The sequence below is a fragment of the Aquarana catesbeiana genome, linkage group LG01, assembly GCF_042186555.1.
Source record: "Aquarana catesbeiana isolate 2022-GZ linkage group LG01, ASM4218655v1, whole genome shotgun sequence".
NCBI classification, from domain to species: domain Eukaryota; kingdom Metazoa; phylum Chordata; class Amphibia; order Anura; family Ranidae; genus Aquarana; species Aquarana catesbeiana.
The window spans coordinates 499,491,120-499,516,038 of record NC_133324.1 but is presented as its reverse complement, the minus strand read 5'-3'; the positions used below and the strand labels follow the sequence as shown (position 1 = coordinate 499,516,038).

Genomic DNA, 24,919 nt, shown 5'->3' with positions numbered 1-24,919 from the left:
AGCTGGAGAAAATTATGCACAATGTATGACACACTTTGAGGAAATGTTTATTTTCATCAATTATGTCGGTGTTTAACCACTTGACGACCGCCTCACGCCGATTTACGTCGGCAAGGTGGCACGGACAGGCAAAATCACGTACATGTACGTGATTTGCCTTCCGCGGGTGGGGGGTCCGATCGGACCCCCCCCGGTGCCGGAGGCGGTCGTCTTTTCTCCCACGGTGATCGGAGATGAGGGGGAGGCCATCCGTTCGTGGCCCCCCCCTCGCGATCGCCGCCGGCCAATGAGAACATTCCTTTGCTGCTGTATGCTAAACAGCAGCAAAGGAAATGATGTCATCTCTCCTCGGCTCGGTAATTTCCGTTCCGGCCCGAGGAGAGAAGACAAGTGAGTGAGTGCACAACACACACACACACACACACAGTAGAACATGCCAGGCACACAAAACACCCCGATCGCCCCCCCGATCCCCCCCAATCACCCCCCCCCCCCCCGTCACAAACTGACACCAGCAGTTTTTTTTTTTCTGATTACTGCATTGGTGTCAGTTTGTGACAGTTACAGTGTTGGGACAGTTAGTATTACCCCCCTGTAGGTCTAGGATACCCCCCTAACCCCCCCTAATAAAGTTTTAACCCCTTGATCACCCCCTGTCACCAGTGTCACTAAGCGATCATTTTTCTGATCGCTGTATTAGTGTCGCTGGTGACGCTAGTTAGTGAGGTAAATATTTAGGTTCGCTGTCAGCGTTTTATAGCGACAGGGACCCCCATATACTATCTAATAAATGTTTTAACCCCTTGATTGCCCCCTAGTTAACCCTTTCACCACTGATCACCGTATAACTGTTACGGGTGACGCTGGTTAGTTTGTTTATTTTTTATAGTGTCAGGGCACCCGCCGTTTATTACCCAATAAAGGTTTAGCCCCCTGGTCGCCCGGCGGTGATATGCGTCGCCCCAGGCAGCGTCAGATTAGCGCCAGTACCGCTAACACCCACGCACGCAGCATACGCCTCCCTTAGTGGTATAGTATCTGAACGGATCAATATCTGATCCGATCAGATCTATACTAGCGTCCCCAGCAGTTTAGGGTTCCCAAAAACACAGTGTTAGTGGGATCAGCCCAGATACCTGCTAGCACCTGCGTTTTGTCCCTCCGCCCGGCCCACCCAAGTGCAGTATCGATCGATCACTGTCACTTACAAAACACTAAACGCATAACTGCAGCGTTCGCAGAGTCAGGCCTGATCCCTGCGATCGCTAACAATTTTTTTGGTAGCATTTTGGTGAGCTGGCAAGCACCAGCCCCAGGCTGCGCCAGATTAGCGCCAGTACCACTGACACCCACGCACGTACCATACACCTCCCTTAGTGGTATAGTATCTGAACGGATCAATATCTGGTCCGATCAGATCTATACTAGCGTCCCCAGCAGTTTAGGGTTCCCAAAAACGCAGTGTTAGCGGGATCAGCCCAGATACCTGCTAGCACCTGCGTTGTGCCCCTCCGCCCGGCCCAGCCCAGCCCAGTCCACCCAAGTGCAGTATCGATCGATCACTGTCACAAGGCACTAAACGCATAACTGCAGCGTTCGCAGAGTCAGGCCTGATCCCTGCGATCGCTAACAGTTTTTTTGGTAGCATTTTGGTGAACTAGCAAGCACCGGCCCCAGGCAGCGTCAGGTTAGCGCCAGTACCACTAACACCCACGCACGCAGCATACGCCTCCTTTAGTGGTATAGTATCTGAACGGATCAATATCTGATCCGATCAGATCTATACTAGCGTCCCCAGCAGTTTAGGGTTCCCAAAAACGCAGTGTTAGCGGGATCAGCCCAGATACCTGCTAGCACCTGCGTTTTGCCCCTCCGCCCGGCCCAGCCCAGCCCACCAAAGTGCAGTATCGATCGATCACTGTCACTTACAAAACACTAAACGCATAACTGCAGCGTTTGCAGAGTCAGGCCTGATCCCTGCGATCGCTAACAGTTTTTTTGGAAGCTTTTTATTAAACTGGCAAGCACCAGCGGCCTAGTACACCCCGGTCGTAGTCAAACCAGCGCTGCAGTAACACTTGGTGACGTGGCGAGTCCCATAAGTGCAGTTCAAGCTGGTGAGGTGGCAAGCACAAGTAGTGTCCCGCTGCCACCAAAAAGACAAACACAGGCCCGTCATGCCCATAGTGCCCTTCCTTCTGCATTCGCCAATCCTAATTGGGAACACACCGCTTCTGCAGCGCCCGTACTTCCCCCATTCACATCCCCAACCAAATGCAGTCGGCTGCATGAGAGGCATTTTTATGTCCTCCCGAGTACCCCTACCCAACGAACCCCCCCAAAAAGATGTCGTGTCTGCAGCAAGCGCGGATATAGGCGTGACACCCGCTATTATTGTCCCTCCTGTCCTGACAATCCTGGTCTTTGCATTGGTGAATGTTTTGAACGCTACCATGCACTAGTTGAGTATTAGCGTAGGGTACAGCATTCCACAGACTAGGCACACTTTCACAGGGTCTCCCAAGATGCCATCGCATTTTGAGAGACCCGAACCTGGAACCGGTTATGGTTATAAAAGTTAGTTACAAAAAAAGTGTAAAAAAAAATATATATATATAAAATAAAAAAAAATAGTTGTCGTTTTATTGTTCTCTCTCTCTATTCTCTCTCTCTATTGTTCTGCTCTTTTTTTACTGTATTCTATTCTGCAATGTTTTATTGTTATTGTTATGTTTTATCATGTTTGTTTTTCAGGTATGTAATTATTTATACTTTACTGTTTACTGTGCTTTATTGTTAACCATTTTTTTGTCTTCAGGTACGCCATTCACGACTTTGAATGGTTATACCAGAATGATGCCTGCAGGTTTAGGTATCATCTTGGTATCATTCTTTTCAGCCAGCGGTCGGCTTTCATGTAAAAGCAATCCTAGTGGCTAATTAGCCTCTAGACTGCTTTTACAAGCCGTGGGAGGGAATGCCCCCCCCACACCGTCTTCCGTGTTTTTCTCTGGCTCTCCTGTCTCAACAGGGAACCTGAGAATGCAGCCGGTGATTCAGCCAGCTGACCATAGAGCTGATCAGAGACCAGAGTGGCTCCAAACATCTCTATGGCCTAAGAAACCGGAAGCTACGATCATTTTATGACTTAGATTTCGCCGGATGTAAATAGCGCCATTGGGAAATTGGGGAAGCATTTTATCACACCGATCTTGGTGTCATCAGATGCTTCGAGGGCAGAGGAGAGATCTAGGGTCTAATAGACCCCAATTTTTTCAAAAAAGAGTACCTGTCACTACCTATTGCTATCATAGGGGATATTTGCATTCCCCGAGATAACAATAAAAATGATTAAAAAAAAAAAAAAATGAAAGGAACAGTTTAAAAATAAGATAAAAAAAGCAAAAAAATAGTAAAGAAAAAAAAAAAAAAAAAAAAAAAAAAAAGCACCCCTGTCGCCCCCTGCTCTCGCGCTAAGGCGAACGCAAACGGCGGTCTGTCGTCAAACGTAAACAGCAATTGCACCATGCATGTGAGGTATCGCCGCGAAGGTCAGATCGAGGGCAGTAATTTTTGCAGTAGACCTCCTCTGTAAATCTAAAGCGGTAACCTGTAAAGGCTTTTAAAGGCTTTTAAAAATGCATTTTCTTTTTGTTGCCACTGCACGTTTGTGCGCAATTTTAAAGCATGTCCTGTTTGGTATCCATGTACTCGGCCTAAGATCATCTTTTTTATTTCATTAAACATTTGGGCAATATAGTGTGTTTTAGTGCATTAAAATTTAAAAAAGTGTGTTTTTTCCCCAAAAAATGCGTTTGAAAAATCGCTGCGCAAATACTGTGTGAAAAAAAAAAATGAAACGCCCACCATTTTAATCTGTAGGGCATTTGCTTTAAAAAAATATATAATGTTTGGGGGTTCAAAGTAATTTTTTTGCAAAAAAAAATAACTTTTTCATGTAAACAATGAGTGTCAGAAAGGGCTTTGTCTTCAAGTGGTTAGAAGAGTTGGTGATGTGTGACATAAGCTTCTAAATGTTGTGCATAAAATGCCAGGACAGTTCAAAACCCCCCCAAATGACCCCATTTTGGAAAGTAGACACCCCAAGCTATTTGCTGAGAGGCATGTCGAGTCCATGGAATATTTTATATTGCGACACAAGTTGCGGGAAAGAGACAAATTTTTTTTTTTTTTTTTTGCACAAAGTTGTCACTAAATGATATATTGCTCAAACATGCCATGGGAATATGTGGAATTACACCCCAAAATACATTCTGCTGCTTCTCCTGAGTACGGGGATACCACATGTGTGAGACTTTTTGGGAGCCTAGCCGCGTACGGGACCCCGAAAACCAAGCACCGCCTTCAGGCTTTCTAAGGGCGTGAATTTTTGATTTCACTCTTCACTGCCTATCACAGTTTCGGAGGCCATGGAAAGCCCAGGTGGCAAAAAACCCCCCCAAATGACCCCATTTTGGAAAGTAGACACCCCAAGCTATTTGCTGAGAGGTATAGTGAGTATTTTGCAGACCTCACTTTTTGTCACAAAGTTTTGAAAATTGAAAAAAGAAAAAAAAAAAAGTTTTTTCTTGTCTTTCTTCATTTTCAAAAACAAATGAGAGCTGCAAAATACTCACCATGCCTCTCAGCAAATAGCTTGGGGTGTCTACTTTCCAAAATGGGGTCATTTGGGGGGGTGTTTGTGCCACCTGGGCATTCCATGGCCTCCGAAACTGTGATAGGCAGTGAAGAGTGAAATCAAAAATTTACACCCTTAGAAATCCTGAAGGCGGTGCTTGGTTTTCGGGGCCCCGTACGCGGCTAGGCTCCCAAAAAGTCCCACACATGTGGTATCCCCATACTCAGGAGAAGCAGCTGAATGTATTTTGGGGTGCAATTCCACATATGCCCATGGCCTGTGTGAGCAATATATCATTTAGTGACAACTTTTTGTAAATATTTTTTTTTTTTTTTTTGTCATTATTCAATCACTTGGGACAAAAAAAATAAATATTCAATGGGTTCAACATGCCTCTCAGCAATTTCCTTGGGGTGTCTACTTTCCAAAATGGGGTCATTTGGGGGGGTTTTGTACTGCCCTGCCATTTTAGCACCTCAAGAAATGACATAGGCAGTCATAAACTAAAAGCTGTGTAAATTACAGAAAATGTACCCTAGTTTGTAGACGCTATAACTTTTGCGCAAACCAATAAATATATGCTTATTGACATTTTTTTTACCAAAGACATGTGGCCGAATACATTTTGGCCTAAATGTATGACTAAAATTTAGTTTATTGGATTTTTTTTATAACAAAAAGTAGAAAATATCATTTTTTTTCAAAATTTTCGGTCTTTTTCCGTTTATAGCGCAAAAAATAAAAACTGCAGAGGTGATCAAATACCATCAAAAGAAAGCTCTATTTGTGGGAAGAAAAGGACGCAAATTTAGTTTAGGTACAGCATTGCATGACCGCGCAATTAGCAGTTAAAGCGACGCAGTGCCAAATTGGAAAAAGACCTCTGGTCCTTAGGCAGCATAATGGTCCGGGGCTCAAGTGGTTAAAAGCACCTTTGGTCACAGTTTTACACAGTCTGATTGAGGAACACTTTAGTCATTGGATGATATATATATTTTATTTTATTTTATTTTATTTTATTTTGGTTTATTTACCAGTATTTAATATCTTTGTTGATTTGGTTGCCCCCTAATGGGAGAAGTAAGTATTGTCCATCAAGAGAGTTTTTGAGTATTGAGCAGTAAGGAAGCATTGAGATTTCTTTAGTTTGAGATTTATATCAAGTGGTAAATTTTGATTAGCGCCACATAATTTTTACCTTTAATACATTACCTATTAGGGTGGGTGAGGCCACCTCTTATGTTGGCAGCTTCTCTAATCTTTGCTCTAGTACCCTTGATTTTGTGAGAATTTGGTTGTGCGCACTAGTTCTGTATCATTTTAATTTGACACCCAGATCCTGCCCCCCCCTTCCTATGTGAATGGGTATCGCTACCCATTCACCAAAAAGCAGTGAAATGTAAAGAAAAACAAGAGCCTTTATTTAAAAAAAACAGCTCAAAGCCGTCTTCTCCTGCTGCCATCTTCTCCTCGCGGCTGGTTACCTGTTAAAAACAAAAAAGACCACTCTTGTCCTGAGGCTGTTTTCCTCCATTGTGACGCCCCCCGCTGCTATACATCTCTTGTATAGCCATGGGGCGTAGCCAGCGGATGAATTCAACCGGAGAGCTCACCCCTTGTAATGTCACAATGGGGCGCGCTCGCCAGGTGACGTCATCGGATGGCCACGCTCCATTGCTATATAAGATGTCAGACAGCAGGGGACAAACATTATATTACGTTTTTGGTTCTGGGTTTAGATACTTTGTGAGCAACATCATCTCAAGGCCTTCTCCATATCTACTACAATTAGGACATTCCCAAAGGCCTGTCCTGTAAATTGAAGGTTTATACATATTTTCCATTTTTAGTGTGGGAGTTCCTTAGGTTATTCAGATGTTTTCAGTATTTAAATTAGGTAATAAAAAGTTTTTTTTTTTTTTTAACAGTTAAACATTTATTACCATAGTTTTAATGTTAGACTGCATATGTGGCACACGTGACGCAGTGTTAAACTGGTTGTAACCCTTACATAAACCCAGTGAAGGGACTGGCTTCAGGTGAGATGAAACCAATCCTCCTACATAAGTTGTACCTGTCTATCTGCAGCAATCTCTTCTCTACAGCCATTCAAAGTGCTGAATTTTTACGGATTCCTCAGCTCTGAAAAGCAGGGGGCGGAGAGCTAAAGTTACATTCAGTGAGCCGCGTTCTGAGAGCTGATTGGAGTGAAGGGAGACACCCCCCCCTTTCACACAGCACACAGAAACTGCCACCATTTTTCTCTTCGTGTCAGGAAAACTTGTCAGAAATGGCTCATTCAGATCGCAGAGGAATAAGACAGCGGACAGAAATAAAATTTAGTGCTCTGGATTGAGACAATTACACACTACAGGGGGATATGCTTTGTTCATATCTCATGTCTGAGCTTTACAACCACTTAATGTGTAATGTAAAGAAACCTACAGCTGATCTTGGCTTCAATTGGTATGTGTTCATCTGTAAAATCTGATAACTTTTTGTAGGTTACTGCAATTCATTCACACTGCAGGTCATCAGTACCGCATATAATTTGCTACTGACTGGTGGTGTGGGGATTTTACTACGATCATCTTATCTGGAGGAAACATCTGTGATCCTATCACCATTGTTTTTTGTATGTTATAAAAATCATACCTAGAAATGTGTAAGGGATTTACTTTGTTCTTACCTAACCACTCATTAATACCTAGAAGAAGTCCTTCTACCTCATTATAACAGTAGAAAGTTAAAGCATAACTCCAGATTTCATTTAACTTTAAAAAAGCTTTTATCCATTTTTGATACTTATGTATTGTTTTGTTTTTCATTCCTCTGCAGCTCTCCACTGGTAATCTGTTATATGAAACATATTACAAGCAAGTAAGTGTGTTGCAATGTTTTAAAGCATGATAGTGAATGACCACTTCCCCACCCACATGATTCAAAACTAGATGAGAAAGATGTTCAAGTATTTCTGAAATCATAGCTGCATCACGTAGTGCATGGTTTAGTGTTTCACCACTGAAATAGAAATATTGTTTTCATCTTAATTGTTATTATTCTCTCTTAAATAATTTTAAAAATGCTTATTTATGCCACAGAACAGATGAGAAAGATAATGATGTAAACCCTCACATATACCCAGTGAAGTGAACAACCTCAGATGATACACAGGGATGAAACAAATCCTCCTACATCAATATCTGCGGTCTTCAACTTTATATACTGTTTAGAAAGTTCACATCATGTTAGGAGATTTTCTCTTCCTGTTTAACATGGAGTGTGAAGGCTGGGCACACAGCCAAGATGGCTAAGACAGCTGATTGGGGGAAAGGCACACACCCCCTCTCCACATAGGCAAAGACTCTCAGATGTGTTCCGTGACACAGCAAGCCTGCCTGCTAATCTATTTATAGCTCCCTCCCCAACACAAAATTCAGCCTGCTTTTATCTTGTGTCTGAGAATTTGTCAGAAGTTATTGAGCTGATAACAGAGGAACAGAGCAGGAGAAAGCCACCAGACACAGCGCTTTGAAGAGAGATAAGAAAACGCTGCAGATATGTGCCCAGCTCAAATTTCATGAATCGGGTTTACATCTTAAGGCCCAACTCTAACCAAAGTGTTTTTTTTTTCAGTTTTGGCTGGAGTAGGGAAGGCTTGATATGTCAGAAGAAACAGGAAGTAAATGAATATCCTTCCCCCAACATATTCACAGGCAGCATAAAAAAACACATTTCCCAGTAGAGTTAGGAAGGTTTGAAACCTCTCTCAGGATTGTTTTGCTGTCTTTGTCCCCACCAGGTTTCTTCTCTCTTCATGTCTAATTGACAAATGTCAGGCAAAACAGAAAGAGAAAACTCCCCTTGGGGACACTGCATTTAAAATCTGAAAAACGGTTTAACGGATGGAGAAAGCATTTACATTTTGACAAAACCTCTAACCCTTAGGCCCCTTTCACACTGGGGCGGTGGGGGCGTCGGCGGTAAAACAGCGCTATTTTTAGCGCTGTTTTACCATCGTTTTTGCGACTATTCTGCCTCTAGCGGTGCGGTTTTAACCCCCGCTGGCGGCCGAAAAAGGGTTAAACCCGCTCGTACAGCGCGGCTATAACCGCGGTATTACCGCGGTATAGCCGCGCTGTCCCATTGATTTCAATAGTAAGGAGCGGTTTAGGAGCAGTGAATACACCGCTCCTTCACCGCTCCAAAGATGCGGCTCGCAGGACTGCAGGGTCCTGCCAGCGCACCGCTTCAGTGTGAAAGCCCTCGGGCTTTCACACTGAACAAACAGCGGAGGCTGTTTAGGGGCGGTTTGCAGGCGGTATTTTTAGCGCAATAACGCCTGCAAACCGCCCCAGTGTGAAAGGGGCCTTACCAACTGAATCTTAAAAAAAAGTTTTGGCTTGAATGACTTCAAAGGGAACTTATAAATATTGAAATTTGGGTGCTGTGATTCTGGCTTGCTTTTAACCACTTGCTGACCGCCGCATGCCAATTTACGTCAGAAGAATGGCACAGGCAGGCTAAAGGGCATACCTGTACATCCCTTTGAATTTGCTGCCTAGCAGGCGCATGCCCGTGGGTCCCGTTAACTCTGTGTTCGCCGGCGGCCCACGATTGCGATGAGGAGAGGCAGAACGGGGAGATGTAAACAAGGCATTTCCCTGTTCTGCCTAGTGACATGACAGGGAGCAGTGATCTCTGTCATGTTTTAGTGAGCCCATCCCCCCTACAGTTGGAACACATCCAGGGAACACACTTAACCCCTTGATCGCGCCCTAGTGTTTAACCCCTTCCCTGCCAGTGTCTTTTATACAGTAATCGGTGGCTATTTGTAGCTCTGATCACTGTATAAATGTCAATGGTTCCAAAATAGTGTCAAAAGTGTCCGATCTGTCCGCCATAATATCAGAGATCGCCGCTATTACTAGCCAAAAAAAATTAATAATAAAAATGCCATAAATCTATCCCCTATTTTGCGGACGCTATAACTTTTGTGCAAACCAATCAGTATACACTTTTGCAATTTTTTTTTTTTATTTTTTACCAAAAATATGTAGAAGAATACATATCGGCCTAAACTGTGGAAGAATTTTTTTTTTTTTTTTATATATATTTTTGGGGATATTTATTATAGTAAAAAAAATATTTTTTTTTTTTTCAAAATTGTCCCTCTTTTTTTGTTTATAGCGCAAAAAATAAAAACCACAGAGGTGATCAAATACCCCCAAAAGAAAGTTCTATTTGTGGGAGAAAAAAGACGTCATTTTGTTTAGGTACAACGTCGCACGACCGAGCAATTGTCAGCTAAAGCGACGCAGTGCTGAATTGCAAAAAATGCTCTGGTCAGGAAGGGGGTAAATCCTTCCGGGGCTGAAGTGGTTAAATGAACAGGCTCTTATGGGCATTATCCTTATTCTGATTTTGGTACATAGTGCAGGGGTATTACATTAAAATTCATGAAGGTCCAGTCAGTAAAATTTTCCTCTAGCCGAGGTCCGAATCATATATTTGACTCTCAATGGCACCTCTGTACAATTGCAAACGTGGCACATTTTTAAGTGCCACACCGCATGGTGCCAAAGTACCAAGCAGCTTGGTACAGCACAATAAAAATAAAATAAAAAAAAAGGGTTTAGGGACTTATTTCTTTTTCATACATCATGGGACACAGAGTTGGGCTAATATTCATTACTTACCGGGTTATACGCCATCTCGAGGTGAATGGACACTGGTAGACAAAGTCTTACACAGGAAGTGATCCCCTATATAACCCCTCCCATACAGGAAGTACATCAGTTTTTTTACCAGTGTCTGCAAGGTGGATGGACACGTTTGTTTGAGCTTTCTGAGCTCTAGGTCTCTAGTCCCACAAACGGTTCTTAAATGAATCAAGGGATTGACCAATCGGTTCCATTTGACACCGGCTCTATATGCTTAGGTAAATGGTACCCGAGCCTCGCAAAGAAGACACAAGATCCTGCAAGGTTTTGCTTGTAATGCGACCTCTGGGCACTGGACCCTGCAAAGTGGAATCCTTTGTACTGTAGGGTCCACTCCCTTGGACCTGTAAACATGAAAAGGGTACCCAGTCCTTGAAGGTCCTCAAGTGACAGGAACCCGCCATGATTGGTGAAGATTGGACTCTTAGTTTCTAAGCTGCTCTGCGCCTGGACGGGTAAGTTAAACCCCCTTATTTACTTATTGCAGGGTGCCCCCAGTGATTGTAACAATCAGTCAAGCTAGCTAGAGGCTGGACACCTGTGTGCGGTGACCATACGGGGGAGTTTTGGGCTAGCTGTGGGTGTTTGTAAAGTGTACCTTTTTTGCTTGTGTCTGGTTGTTTTTTTCCTTCAATGGATGGTCGCGCACGAGGTGGCGCCATTGAGAGTCTTCGTTCGGGCACACGTCTGTTTGCCAAAATGCTCAGCAGTTTGTTTGGCAGCCATTGCGCACGCGGCTTCGTTCGGAGCTGCGCATGCGCCATAGCCTAATCTGGGCACACAAAGTTTCGCGTCATATGCGAATATAGCCATGCCCGTTCGCCGGGACCGCGCACGTGCATGCGCAGAACATCCGGTGCACACTCAGCTTATTTAAGCTGTGTATGCCAAGCACGCGGTGCTTCCAGAAGGCAGCTGTGGGACACAGAGCAGGCTCTGAACCAGGCGTTTGCAGCAGTTCATTTCTCCTTACCCGGAGTCACTAGGTGTTGCTTGGCAGGCTAAGGTGCTTAGCAGGATTGTTGCATAGGGGCTTGGTGAGCCCTAATAAAGGGTCTCACTTCTGAGGTGTGTTAATACTACACCCAGGTTCTCCCTTTTTGTGGCTTGTAAATTACTTCAAAAAAGAGGAGCAGGACTAACACTACAGGGAAGGGCACACTTATGTCGTCAGTAGCTCCTGATGAATCTAGTTGTATCCCCTGAAAGCTCAGGGGCTTCCGGGCAATCTGAGCCGCTGCGCCTATCTGGTATGATGCTACAGTCAACGCTGCTGCTTCACACTTTATCACCAAGGATGAACTGTCATCGGCCCTAGCCGGGTTAGAGCACAGGATTGCTGGCGTGATTTCCTCCATCCCACAGGGTGGTAAGAAACGTGACAGATCCCCCTCCCCTGAGCCTCCTAGTTTGGAGCGGGAATGGGTTGAGGATAGGGAAGAGCTAAAAGCTCAGTATTCTGTGGAGTGTCTGGTGGATGAGTCTGCTTCTGAGCAATCTGGACAAGAAGATATCCAGTTGGTGTCTGCCTCTCAGTCGCAGAGGCTTTTGATCCAGACCCTTACCGAGATGGTGGCACAGGCTTTCCCCTTATACCCACTGTTGGAACAGGTGGTGTATGCTGATTGGGAACATCCTGACAGTATTTTTGTTCCTCCTAAGAGGTTTTCCATTTTGTATCCAATGAATATAAGGTTCATTAAGAAGTGGAGCATGCCAGCCGTAGATGCAGCAGTCTCTTCCTTTAAACAAGAACCTAACATGTCCGGTGGATAATGCAGAGGGCTTGAAAGACCCTGTTGACAAGAAACTGGAGTCATTAATAAAGGCTTCCTTTTCTTTGACCAGTTCAGCTATTCAGACAGCTGTTGCAGCAATTGGTATCTGCCAGTCTGTAAAGAATCAGGTCAGACGGCCTTACAGGCATAACCAGGAGGATGATCTTGCTGAAAATAAGACAGATATTCCTCAAGCGCTGTGTTTTGCTGTTGATGCCTTTAAAGGATTAAATACAGCAGGTTTCTCGTTTTGGCTCTGTCTGTACATATGCGCAGACTTTTGTGGCTTACGAACTGGTCAGCCGAGCTTCCTTGTAAGAAGTTATTGGCAGGTTTCCCCTTTCATGGGGAAAGTTTTGTTTGGTGATGATTTGGAAAAATATATCCAAAAGATATCTGGAGGGAAGAGCTCTCTACTTCCTGTAAAAAGAAGCACCAGGCATCCCCGTTTAAAACCTCAGGGACTGCTTTCTCAGGTGTGTCAGCGCCAAGGCAGTTCTTGCGCCAACAAAGCCCTGGGTCCAAAGCTATTCTAAACCAAGCCCTCCTTTTGAGGGGACGCCCCCACTCTATTGGGTGGGGGGGGGGAGACTGCTGCACTTTGCGGACATTTGGAGAACAGTGGTTCAGGACGAGTGGGTCACCTCGACTATAACCTGCGGTTACAAGCTGGAGTTACAGGGGGTTCCCCTCAGAGGTTTCTAAGATCCAGCGTTCTCTCGGATCCTCCAAAAACGGAGGCACAAGGCCCATTTTGGATCTAGGAACCCTCAACCAGTATCTACTAATCCAGTCCTTTTCGGATGGAGTCTGTCCGCTCAGTTGTAGCCTCGCTCCAGATGGGAGACTTTCTAGCCTCCATCGATATAAAGGACGTGTATTTACACGTAGCTATCTTTCAGCCTCATCAGCGGTTCCTGAGATTTGCAGTAGAGGAACGTCATTTTTAGTTTGTGGCTCTACTCTTCGGGCTTGCCACAGCTCCCTGGGTGTTCACAAAGGTCCTAGCACCAGTACTGGGTCTTTTAAGGGCCCAAGGGATCTTGGTGCTCGGGTATCTGGACGACCACCTGCCTAGAGATCACTCACTACAGGCTCTAGAACAGAGTATAAGCTGCACAGTGCGGTATTTGGAAGGCTTAGGTCATAAATACCGAAAAGTCAGCCTTGAAACCAGCTCAAAGTCTGAAGTATTTAGGTCTGAGCCTAGATACGGTTCAGGCAAGGGTATTTTTGCCATCCGTAAGGATCTGTGCCCTGAAGGATCATGTGCGTCAGATAAGGGGCACCAGACAACCCTCTGTTCGGCTCTGTGTATGAGTCTTCTAGGAAGGATGGTGTCCTCCGAGGCAGTGCCCTATGCCCAGTTCCATTCCAGGCTTATACAACGAGACATCTTGTTGGCTTGGAACAGAAGAGAACAAGCCCTGGATTATCCAATGTTCTTATCTCCTCGGGCATGCTTAAGCCTAAACTGGTGGTTGCAGAATCAGAACCTGCGAAAGGGAAGATCCTTCCTCTCGGCAACTTGGAGAGTAATGACCACAGATGCCAGTTTCTCAGGCTGGGGAGCGACCCTAGAGGGGCTCACAGCTCAGGGGAAATGGTCAAGGACAGAACAGATCCTGCCCATCAGCGTACTGGAATTGCGGGCAGTACGTCTGGGCCTACGGTCCTGGACGGTGGAGCTTTAGGACTGCCCTATCAGGGTTCAGTCCGACAATGCCACTGCAGTGGCATATATAAATCACCAAGGTGGTACCAAGAGTCGTTCAATTCTGAAGGAGGTGAACCACATACTAGCCTGGAGAGAGGGACATGTGCCGATTCTATCGGCAGTCCATATCCCGGGAATAGAAAACTGGAAGGCAGATGATCTCAGCCGCCAGCAAATCTGCCCGGGGGAATGGTCCCTACACCCAGGGGTGTTCCAGGAAATTTGCCAGCGTTGGGGATGGCCAGTGGTCAACTTGTTGGCATACAGGTTCAACAACAAGCTACAGCAGTTTGTGTCCCGAACAAGGGATCCTCTGGCAATCGGAGCAGATACTTTGATAGTTCTATGGAGCCAGTACCACCTGGTTTATGCTCCACCCCCCCCCCCCCCCCCCCCCGATCCCTCTCCTTCCACATTTGTTGCGCAGGATTCGGAGAGAGGGGGTTCCAGTCATTCTGGTGGCACCAGCCTGGCCCAGAAGGCTCTGGTTCCCGGAGATTGTGAGACTGACAATAGACAGGCCATGGACGCTTCCACGTCACCCCGATCTACTGTCTCAAGGTCCTATATTCCACCCCAATTTACAGTCTCTAAATTTGATGGCATGGCTATTGAAGCCAGGGTGTTGAAGAACCGTGGCATCCCTGGACCAGTGGTGTCTACCCTAGTGAATGCTAGAAAAGCTGTCACTAGGAAAATCTATCATAAGGTCCAGAAGACTTGTATTGCTTGGTGTGAAGCCAGAAAATGGCATCCTCGGAAATACATGACTGGGAGACTTCGCTCTCTTTTACAGTCAGCTGTGGAAATCAGATTGGCTTTGAGTACAATCAGAGGTCAGATTTCGGCCCTGTCAGTATTCTTCCAAAGGCCTTTAGCCTCCCATTCGCTGGTCCGAACCTTTATGCAGGGGGCAACTCATTTGCTTCCCCCCATTAGGTCACCTATATGTCCTTGGGACTTGAACTTGGTGCTGTCTGTGTTACAGAAACAACCATTTGAGCCTATCAAGGAAATTCCATTAGACTTGCTTTCACGCAAGCTAGCCTTTCTGATGGCCATCACCTCAGCTAGAAGGATGTCAGAGTTGGCGGCCCTTTCGTGCATGGAACCATACTTGATCCTTCACCATGACAGGGTCGTGTTACGACCTGTTCCATTCTTTTTGCCAAAAGTGGTGTCAGCCTTTCATTTAAATCAGGACATTATTTTGTCTTCTTTTTTCTCTCAGCCTCGTTTGGCAGAAGAAAGGCGACTGCATTCTTTGGATGTTGTCCAGGCAGTCAAGGTTTATTTGTCTAGATCTGTGGAGATCCGAGGATCAGACTCCTTTTTTGTTTTACCAAAAGGACCCAAGAAGGGTCAGGCAGCTTCCAAGGCTTCCATTGCCAATTGGGTCTGTCAATTGGTCATTTAGGCCTATGGTCTGAAACGTAAAGCTCCTCCCTTTAGCATGAACCTCCTGGGCTTTTCGCCATCAGGTATCTGTGGCTCAGATTTATAAGGATGCTACCTGGTCTTCAGTGCATACGTTCACAAAATTTTATCAAGTGGATGTTTGAGGTGCCGAGGATTCAGCTTTCGGCTGCAGTGTACTGCGGGCTGCCGTATAAGGTCTGATGGCTATTTGGCAGGGTGTCTCCCTCCCCTCAAGGCTATTGCTCTGGGACATCCCCAGTAGGTAATGAAATATTAGCCTAACTCTGTGTCCCATGATGTATGAAAAAGAAAATAGGATTTTTTCATCATACTTGCCTGTAAAATCCGTTTCTTTGAGTACATCATGGGACACAGAGATCCCTTCCCTCTTTTTTTGAGGATTCAGTGCTTGCTACAAAACTGATGTACTTCCTGTATGGGAGGGGTTATATAGGGGGTCACTTCCTGTCTAAGACTTTGTCTACCAGTGTCCATTCACCTAGAGATTGTGTATAACCCAGTAGGTAATGAATATTAGCTTAACTCTGTATCCCATGATGTACTCCAAGAAAAGGATTTTACAGGTAAGTATGACGAAAAAAAATCCAATTTTTTCTGCTTATAAGGTAGCCCACTGAAATAAATGGGCCACCTTCACGCAGTATGCAATAATGTGAACCCAGCCTCAGATCCTTCACATCACAATCCTTTTATTACTTCAGTGTTCTCAGTCCCCCTGCACATTATCCCCCCCTTCACATTACAGTCCTCAGACCCCTTGTCTGCAGTCCTCCTTTATATTGTTATGAAAATGTTATAGATGGGCAACTCCTATCCTCATATTTATTAGTGGTTCCAAATTAATAACTACTGCAGTAGGGAGCAGACACGAGATACTTTATGGTACTTTATGGTAACAAGTGGCGTAACATAGGCAGGCTAAGTCTAATCAGGACTCGAAGGAATGCAAACATGTAATGAAAACATTATTATTGTGCAACACATGCAAAATAGAATACAATAATATACAGAACTTGCAAATGTAATTTACAATCTCCTCCTTTGAGCAATATTTTGATAACTAACAATACCCACTATTGCTCCTTAACCTGTAACCTTCACACGCTTAGGTGGAGGTAATCCTGGCCAAAGAGGCAAACTCCATTGTGGAAAATAGAATAGCTGAGAGCAGCTTTTTCATGACAAAAATGACTTTTCATTGTGAAAAACAAACGACTAATAAGAAATATTTACAGAGTAATTGGCTGTACACTCCTGTGGCCAGAATGGCCTTGTTACTTAAATCTGGAGGTTCAAGGAAGGAAAGGGTGACCCCTGGAAATCACACATCTATCACTGTCAGACACCCAGCAGGCATTCCTGATCCCCTCAAAGCTTTATACCTTCCTGATATTCCCCTGATTGCTTGGCCACTAACCCGAACTGCCTTGAGTGGCTATGGATGTTGTCTGACTGGTACCCATCCAACAGCACCGGAACTCCTGGGATTAAACTTCCAAAAATCTTTTTCATGAGGTTATCTGCGAGACTCTTACTTGGCTTACATATCATATTTACCTTCTCTTGCCTGGGTAAGCCACTTTATTTTTAATGTTGGGACACTGCCCTCCGGGTTGTATCCTTAGTTCATTTGCTGGCTGGGCTGTGGATTGTTGCCCAGGTACAAGGGGCCTACCTTGTCTACTTGAGAGTTTCACCATATTGCTCACTATGGGATATTTCACCATTACTGTATACCCCCTCCACTCTCACAGTAGACCCCACATGCTTCCCACCCCTCCTCCTTTAGTACATTCGCGGATTTATTTATTTTTTTTCTCTACTATATACAGCCTCCCTTTGCCCAGTACTGACTCTGAAATCCATTTTCCCGATCAAGCTGCTAGGGAGTTTGTGGAAAAAAGCAGCACTCGCCTCTCTACTATAAGTACTGGTGATGGAACACGTAGTCAATGCTCTATACAATAAATGCTCTATCTCTAGCATCTGGGTAGTTGTCTTAATTTGCAGACGACCTACTAATGTACATGATGGACCCCCCTATATCTATGCCATCTATAATAAAGGAATTCAAAATTTTGTCAAGTTCAGTATTTCAAAGTAAAATTTTGAAGTCGGAAACCCTGAATGTCTATCCCCATGAGACAATATTTCCCTTCAAACGTTGTCCCTGCGCTCTTAAATACTTGAGGATTAGAAATCCTATCTCATCTTGCCCCCAACCCTATGCTGTAAGTTATGTACTCCTGATTCAAATTACCCTAGCAGACCTGAAATAATATCATATACTACAACGCAGCTATCCACATTAATTAGCTCTGATTACCTTTGGCTAGTCAAAACATACTGTAGATCCAGAAATTTAGGCAGTTGAATTCTGCACTTCTACTGTAAAAGTCGAGGTTGGCGCCACCTTTTCCACCTATTGGTTATTGAAAAAGCCCTCACATTAAAGGACCAATACGAAGTAGAAAATAACAGGTCCTGGCTTTGCATAGAACATCCACCTCTTGTATCTCTGGGTCTTCTTATAATTTTCACTAGCATTTTCAGTGAAGGAAACCTGCATGTTTTTCATCAAATGCCAAATTTGTGTTGCCAAAGTTTGTGAAAGGTTTACATTTAAGATGTTTTAGTTTTGTCTCATGAAAAAATTGGAAACCATATTCTAACAATTACTTTTAGCTCTAAAATGATTGTTACCTATTTTATTATGACTGTTTTTGCGCAACAGTTTAAGTGGCTATTTAAAAAATGGTGATATGGCCATGTGTGTTGTGCTCTGCTGGATTTCATAGTGTGAAGGGAATTGAGCTAAATAAAAATGACTTCAAAAAGGTTAAGCTGTCTTGTTAATTGGAATAACCATGGAATATTTATATTCTACAGGTGGATCCAGCTCATACTGGCAGGGTAGGACCATCGGAAGCAGCACTCTTCCTCAAAAAGTCTGCACTTTCAGATGTTGTCCTTGGAAAGGTATTTAAGCACATTTTCTATAAGTGAGGACATTGTCAAGTTTATTTTTGCTGTCCCATAGTTCTTCTTTGCATCATGACAAACATAAAAGGATTTTTGGACAGATTTTTTTGTGATGCAACTTATAAATTGGTTTCTCTTAGTCCAACCAGGTGTGCAAAGAGCAAACCTATTGGTCTCTGTCATGGTTAAAAACCTTGGCCAAAGCAGTATAAGCATGCAGCATTACAGTTTTGGTCATGTCCCTGTCAGTGTATATGCTACAATCTGAGGTTCACACTAACTTTACATGCGTTATATATACGTTCTGTGAGCACACCAATGTCAACATCTATGGTGATGATGCTTTGCACTGTATACACAAGGGTCATCGCTGTTACCTTAAGACAGGAAGCATGTTAGGACTACAGAACACCTCCACATACTTCTCATAAGATTCTTTTAGATAATACTACAGCGTGCCAAGACGCAGGACAGCACTGGATTTCTGGCAGAACCAACATATTTTTTTTGTCCCTATCAAATGGACAAATAGGGAGCAAATAAGGGAGGCTTGTTCACTTTACATATACATTAAAAAAAATTGTAATGAGGTATGGACTTTATCACTGCTGACCCATTCTTCAGAATTTACCAGTTACCTGCCACGTTGATAAAATGACTCCAGCTAAATATGCAGATTAGTATCTGAAATTGCTCTGACTCTTCTGATCCAGCTTGTTCCAGGTTAATGTCTTAAAATATTAAAGCCAGAGAGACAGCCAGGCAACTATTCTTTTCAAAAGGAGGTCAGGAATGGAAATCTCTCCCTACCTAGGTTAGCTTTAGGTTCATTTTCCCTTGTAGACAAATGCTTTCACACTGAAGTGATGCGCTTATGGGACTTTAAAAAAAGTCATTGAACAGCATCTTTGGGGCGGTTTAGGAGTGGTGTATACACCTGCAAAGCACTAGAGCAGTGGCTCTACACGGGAGCTATTAACCCCTTCTTCGGCCACTAGCAGGGTGTTAAAAGCTCCCCACTAGCGGCCGAAAAGAGAAAATGACGGTAAAGTGCCGCTGAAACTGGTGGCGCTCTACCGCCGACACTCTCACCGCCCCAATGTGAAACTGGCATTGGGCAATTTTTTTTTTTTTAAAGTGGTAATAGTAATACTCATATTAGAAAGAAAAAGGCTTGTAAGGTGTTTCATCCAATCATTTTCCATAGAGACATGCACAAGGAAAAGCAATAAAGTCTCTTACATCTTGGCCAGTGACTTTACACAGATCAAATTAATGCTATGCTGCTTCTACATAAACCTAATTTTGAATTCAATGATTAGGACAAAATGTATGCAGTTTTACATACAGTATGCCATATGTATTGAATACATGGCTAGTTCTCTTTACCGTATTTGTAAAAAAAATTACAGACCTGAAACTTTTTCCAGTTTATCTTGTGTTTAGCAGAACTTCAGTCATGCTGTGGACAAACTCCATTCCCCCCTCCAGTCCATGTGAAATCCCAAAGACAGGAAAGGTATCAGACCTCCATGTTGCCAGTCTTTGAGTGTGTGTGGGAAATCCTGTGCAAGCACAGATGGCTGGGAAAATGGCACATGCCCACATGTGTAGCAAGACTCTCTCTCAGGGACTGAGCCCTGTGGCACATGCACAGGGCGGTGGGTAGAGCGTCACACCTAGTGCTGGTTTGGAGGACAGATAAAGAAAATAATGTCCATTGGTGAGAGAGGGAGGGGGGAGGGGGTGGGGTAGCACAAGATTTCATTTAGGGTGAAGGCCCACTTTAAGGGAACCATGAACGAGACCAAGTGTGCAATTTCTTTAGTCTTCTGTCCTTTAAAGTGGTTCTTAAGGTAAAACTTTTTTTACCTTAATGCTTTCCACTAGGGTAAAAAATGTTTTACCACTTGCTGTGCCCTTCCCCCTCCCCAAATACTTGCCTGAGTCCTGTATCGATCCAGTGCTATAACCATCTTCTGGTCTTCTCTCCTCTCTCCCTGCTCTTACAAGCTTGGCCAAGAGCAGTGGGAGCCATTGGCTCCTGCTGTCAGTCAAAACGTGTGAGTAGAGAGTGGGGATGGGGCCAAGCCACACTGTGTGCGTCAATGGGTGCATGCAGCCCTTCTCAGAAGAGGAGGTTTGGGGATGCTGTGTGCAATGTCATTGTACAGAGCAGGTGAGTATAACATGTTTGTTTTAATGAGAAAAAAAATTGCCTTTAAAGCTTTTTTTAACTATTCTTGTTTATTTCTGTTAATCTAGATTTGGGACTTGGCTGATCCAGAGGGAAAGGGTTACTTAGACAAACAGGTATAAAGAAGTTTACCTTATACTTAGAACATTTAATCTATATTTGTGAGTTGAAATATTTCAATTTTTTCTTTTTCTTTTTTTTCTTTTTATACTGCAGGGATTTTTTGTTGCTTTGCGGTTAGTGGCCTGTGCGCAAAATGGACATGAAGTTAACTTGGTCAGCCTAAATATACCAGTGCCACCTCCCAAATTTGTAAGTGGTTTTTAATGCTGTTTATTTTTTGTTTTTATTAGTACTTCAGCAGCATGTTTACAATCGAATATACATACAATCATATTTTCTTACATTAAAACTGAGGGGCAAAAATTTGTTACCATTGCAGTGAGGTCCCCTCAGCACACTGCAAGGGTTAACTGCTTGTTTTGCCTAGGAAATAATGAATAAAATGGTAAAATGGTACCTGCTTTATTCCTTTCTTCCTTGGATGCCAGCAGTCTCCTCTGTTTGATGTCCTGGGTTGTTGGTGGGCCTCAGCGTCCTCACATGCAGTGCAAGACTACTTGTCCTGCATTGTACGGGAAGAGGGTCAGAGAGCTGTGACTGGTTGAGCAGCAAAGGGATGCAGTGTCGAGGAGCAAGTCGTATGGAGAGGAACTGAAGCCTTTGTGAGCAAAGGAATAAAGTAAGTATATCATCTTATTCATCATTCCTAATGCAAAACAGCTTTACGATATTTGGAACCGTTTCTCTGGTTGCATTCCATTTTAATGATATTCTTTTTTTACTGCTTTATGTACTTTTAGCTCATTTGCCTTTTAAAATCATCTTATTCAATCTATATATTTATATTCCAGCAGCATAAAGTTTTACCAATTCATTTAGAGCAGACATATGACGCCATTATAGTCTGTTAAAGCAAAACTCTGGTGGGATTTGACCAGTGATTGACACCATTTTATACTGATGTAAGAATATTGTAAGTAAGGGTGACTGTACTGGGGGGGTGATTCAAAAGAAAATTATTTGCAAATTTAAATTAGATTCTGGCTTATAGTTACTGAGATTTAGGTTTTGAAAATAATTTCAGGCAAATTGTGCATTGGACACTACCTAAGGTGGACACAAATGGTGGGTAAATACCCAATGCACGCAATCATTTTAACCCGTATAGTGAATTATTATTAGTCTGTATTGTGTCTGTAGTACTAACACCCTTTTACTGGGACTCACAGGAGTATAACACAGACAAGCCTAGGCACTCTATTTTGCCTAGATTTGCTAGCACTTGCCCTGCAGAATTACAGTGCCTTGAAAAAGTATTTATACTCCTTTAAAATTTTCCATATTTAGTCATGTTACAACTCAAAACGTAAATGTATTTTATGTTGTAGACCAACACAAAGTGGCACATAATTGTGAAATGGAAGGAAAATGATAAATGGTTCTTAATTTTTTTTACAAATATGTGAAAAGTGTGGCGTGCATTTGTATTTAGCCGCCTTTACTGTGATACCCCTAACTAAAAGCTAGTGGAACCAATTGCCTTCCAAAGTCACCTAATTAATAAATAGTCCACCTGTGTGTAATTTAATCTCAATATAAATACAGCTGTTCTGTGAAGTCCTCAGAGGTTTGTTAGAGAACCTTTGTGAACAAACAGCATCATGAAAGCCAAGGAACACACCAGGCAGATCAGGGATAAAGTTGTGGAGATGTTTAAATTAGGGTTGGGTTATAACAAAAAAATATCCCAAGCTTTGAACATCTCACGGAGAGCACTGTTCAATCCATCATCTGAAATTGGAAAGAGTATGGCACAGCTGCAAACCTACCAAGACATGGCCATCCACCTAAACTGACAGGCCGGGCAAGGAGAGCATTCATCAGAGAAGCAGCCAAGAGGCCCATGGCAACTCTGGAGGAGCTGCAGAGATCCACAGCTCAGGTGGGAGAATCTGTCCACAGGATAACTATTAGTTGTGCACTCCACAAATCTGACCTTTATGGAAGAGTAGCAAGAAGAAAGCCATTATTGAAAGAAAGCCATAAGAAGTCCTGTTTGCATTTAGCAAGAAGCCATGTGGGGGATACAGAAAACATGTGGAAAAAGTTGCTCTGGTCAGAAGAGACCAAAATTTTACTTTTTGGCCTAAAAGCAAAACGCTATGTGTGGCGGAAAACTAACACTGCACATCATCCTGAACACACCATCCCCACCACAAAACATGGTGGTGGCCGCATCATGTTGTGGGGATTCTTTTCTTCAGCAGGGACAGGGAAACTGGTCAGAGTAGATGGGAAGATGGAAGGAGCCAAATACAGGGCAATCTAATGCCGCGTACACATGCTGGGACTGTGACGTTTTAGGGGGCGTGGTCACCGGGTGATGACCACGCCCCCTAAAACGTCAGTCCCAGCATGCCCAGGGACTGTGACATCATAAGGGGGCGGGGTCTCCACCTATATAAGTCACAACGGAGCCCTCAGAGAGCAGTCCAGCCGGAGAGAGCGTCGTGTCAACATCTGGAGAAGAGAAGAGGGAAGAAGCCCAGAAGCCCGTACCTCCTCTGGCAAGAAAGCGGCCTGAAGACAGCGGAGCAGCCGGCCGAAGAACTGGAACACCGGAAGAAGAGGAACCGGAGGGACCCCTGAAGCCGGAGGAAGACCCCCCCGGAGCTGTTTAATAAATTATTTTAAAAACCTGTGTAGTGTGTTTTATTGACACTTTTTCCCTAGGTGAATGGGTAGGGGTACCATGTACCCCATACTCATTCACATAGAGTGGGGGGCCATGATCTGGGGGCCCTCTTATTATAGGGGGCTCCCGGATTCCGATAAGCCCTCGCCCGCAGACCCCGACAACCAATGGCCAGGGTTGTCGGGAAGAGGCCCTTGACCTCATCAACATGGGGACAAGGTGCTTTGGGGTGGGGGGGGGCCCCCCAAGGCACACCCCCCCATGTTGAGGGTATGCGGCCTGATATGGTTCAGGGGGGGGGCGCTCGCTCGTCCCCACCCCCTTTCCTGACCGGCCGGGCTGCGTGCTCGGATCGGGGTCTGGTATGGATTTTAGGGGGGACCCCACGCCGTTTTTTCGGCGTAGGGGGGCTTCCCTTTAAAATCCATACTAGACCTAAGGGCCTGGTATGACCCGCGCTCACTGCAATAGGAAAAATTGTTTTTCCTATTGCAGCGAGCGTGAAATGCAATACCCTGCCCTCGCGTCGCATCTGGTCCGTTGGACCAGCATACACACGAGCGGGCTTTCCGTTGGACCAGCACACAGACGAGCGGACTTTCTGCCAGAAACTGAGTCTGACGGAAAGATTTAAAACATGTTTCAAATCTAGGTCTGGCGGGCTTTTGGGAAAAAGTCCTCCGGAAAAGTCTGCCGGAGCCTACACACGGTTGGATTGTTCGGCGGACTCTGGTCCGCCGGGCAAAGTCTGCCGTAAAGTCCGCTCGTGTGTAGGCACCATTAGAAGAAAACCTGTTAGAGTCTGCAAATGCTTGAGACTTGGGTGGAGGTTCACCCTCCAGCAGGACAACAACCCTAAACATACAGCCAAAGCTAGAAGAATGGGAAAAAATTTCACTCTCCTAGATGTGCAAAGCTGGTAAAGACATACTCAAAATGACTTGCAGCTGTAATTGCAGCGAAAAGGTTCTACATAGTATTGACTCAGGTCAGCTAAATACAAATGCATGCCACACTTTTCAGACATTTATTTTTAAAAACATTTAACAACCATTTATCATTTTCCTTCCACTTCACAATTATGTGCCACTTTGTGTTGGTCTATCACATAAAATCCCAATGAAATACATTTACGTTTTTGATTGTAACTTGACAAAATGTGGAAAATTTCGAGGGGTATGAATACTTTTTAGGTCACTGTATGCTAGTTTTAATGCAAGTCTGCAACAGGAAGAGAGGGCAAATATCTGCCAGTCTTCCATAGAAATAAATGGCAGGGTCAGCGACTGTGTACATTTACTGTACTATAAATTTGGCATATGTTTCTGAGACCTGGAGTTCCCTATGAAGAATGGGAAATCCTGAAATGCAACTGCAAACCTGACTCTGGCAAATGTGTAGGGGAATCAGGCCAATAAATGTGCATTATTACTATGGTGAATGATCTTACCAGATACAGGTGGTGAATTTTGGCAACTGTGAGAGGTCTAGCTCTTGTGGTACTACAATACCCAGCATGCGGGAAGTTGTAGTCCCAAAGTAGCAAACCAATAACAGAGTACACTTGGATTTATAGGGTTAGAACCTAAATAATTACATTCTTCTGTTTCTTTCACCATCACAGCTGCCTGCTTAGGTTGCCACATGCATGTTTAGGCATCCCCTTTACACAAGAGTAAAGTGTG

General features: G+C 44.1%; 1 protein-coding gene across 4 annotated transcripts in view; it reads left to right on the top strand.

Annotated features, from left to right (window-relative positions):
* Positions 1-24,919, top strand: part of EPS15L1 (epidermal growth factor receptor pathway substrate 15 like 1) — a 327,178-nt gene that overhangs the window by 40,959 nt on the left and 261,300 nt on the right. For all 4 annotated transcript variants that reach the window (XM_073592681.1, XM_073592671.1, XM_073592690.1 and 1 more), the window contains exons 2-5: positions 7,478-7,519; positions 18,187-18,276; positions 20,545-20,592; positions 20,693-20,788. In XM_073592681.1, coding sequence (XP_073448782.1) covers positions 7,478-7,519; positions 18,187-18,276; positions 20,545-20,592; positions 20,693-20,788 — 276 coding nt within the window. The remainder of the gene's footprint in view (positions 1-7,477; positions 7,520-18,186; positions 18,277-20,544; positions 20,593-20,692; positions 20,789-24,919) is intronic.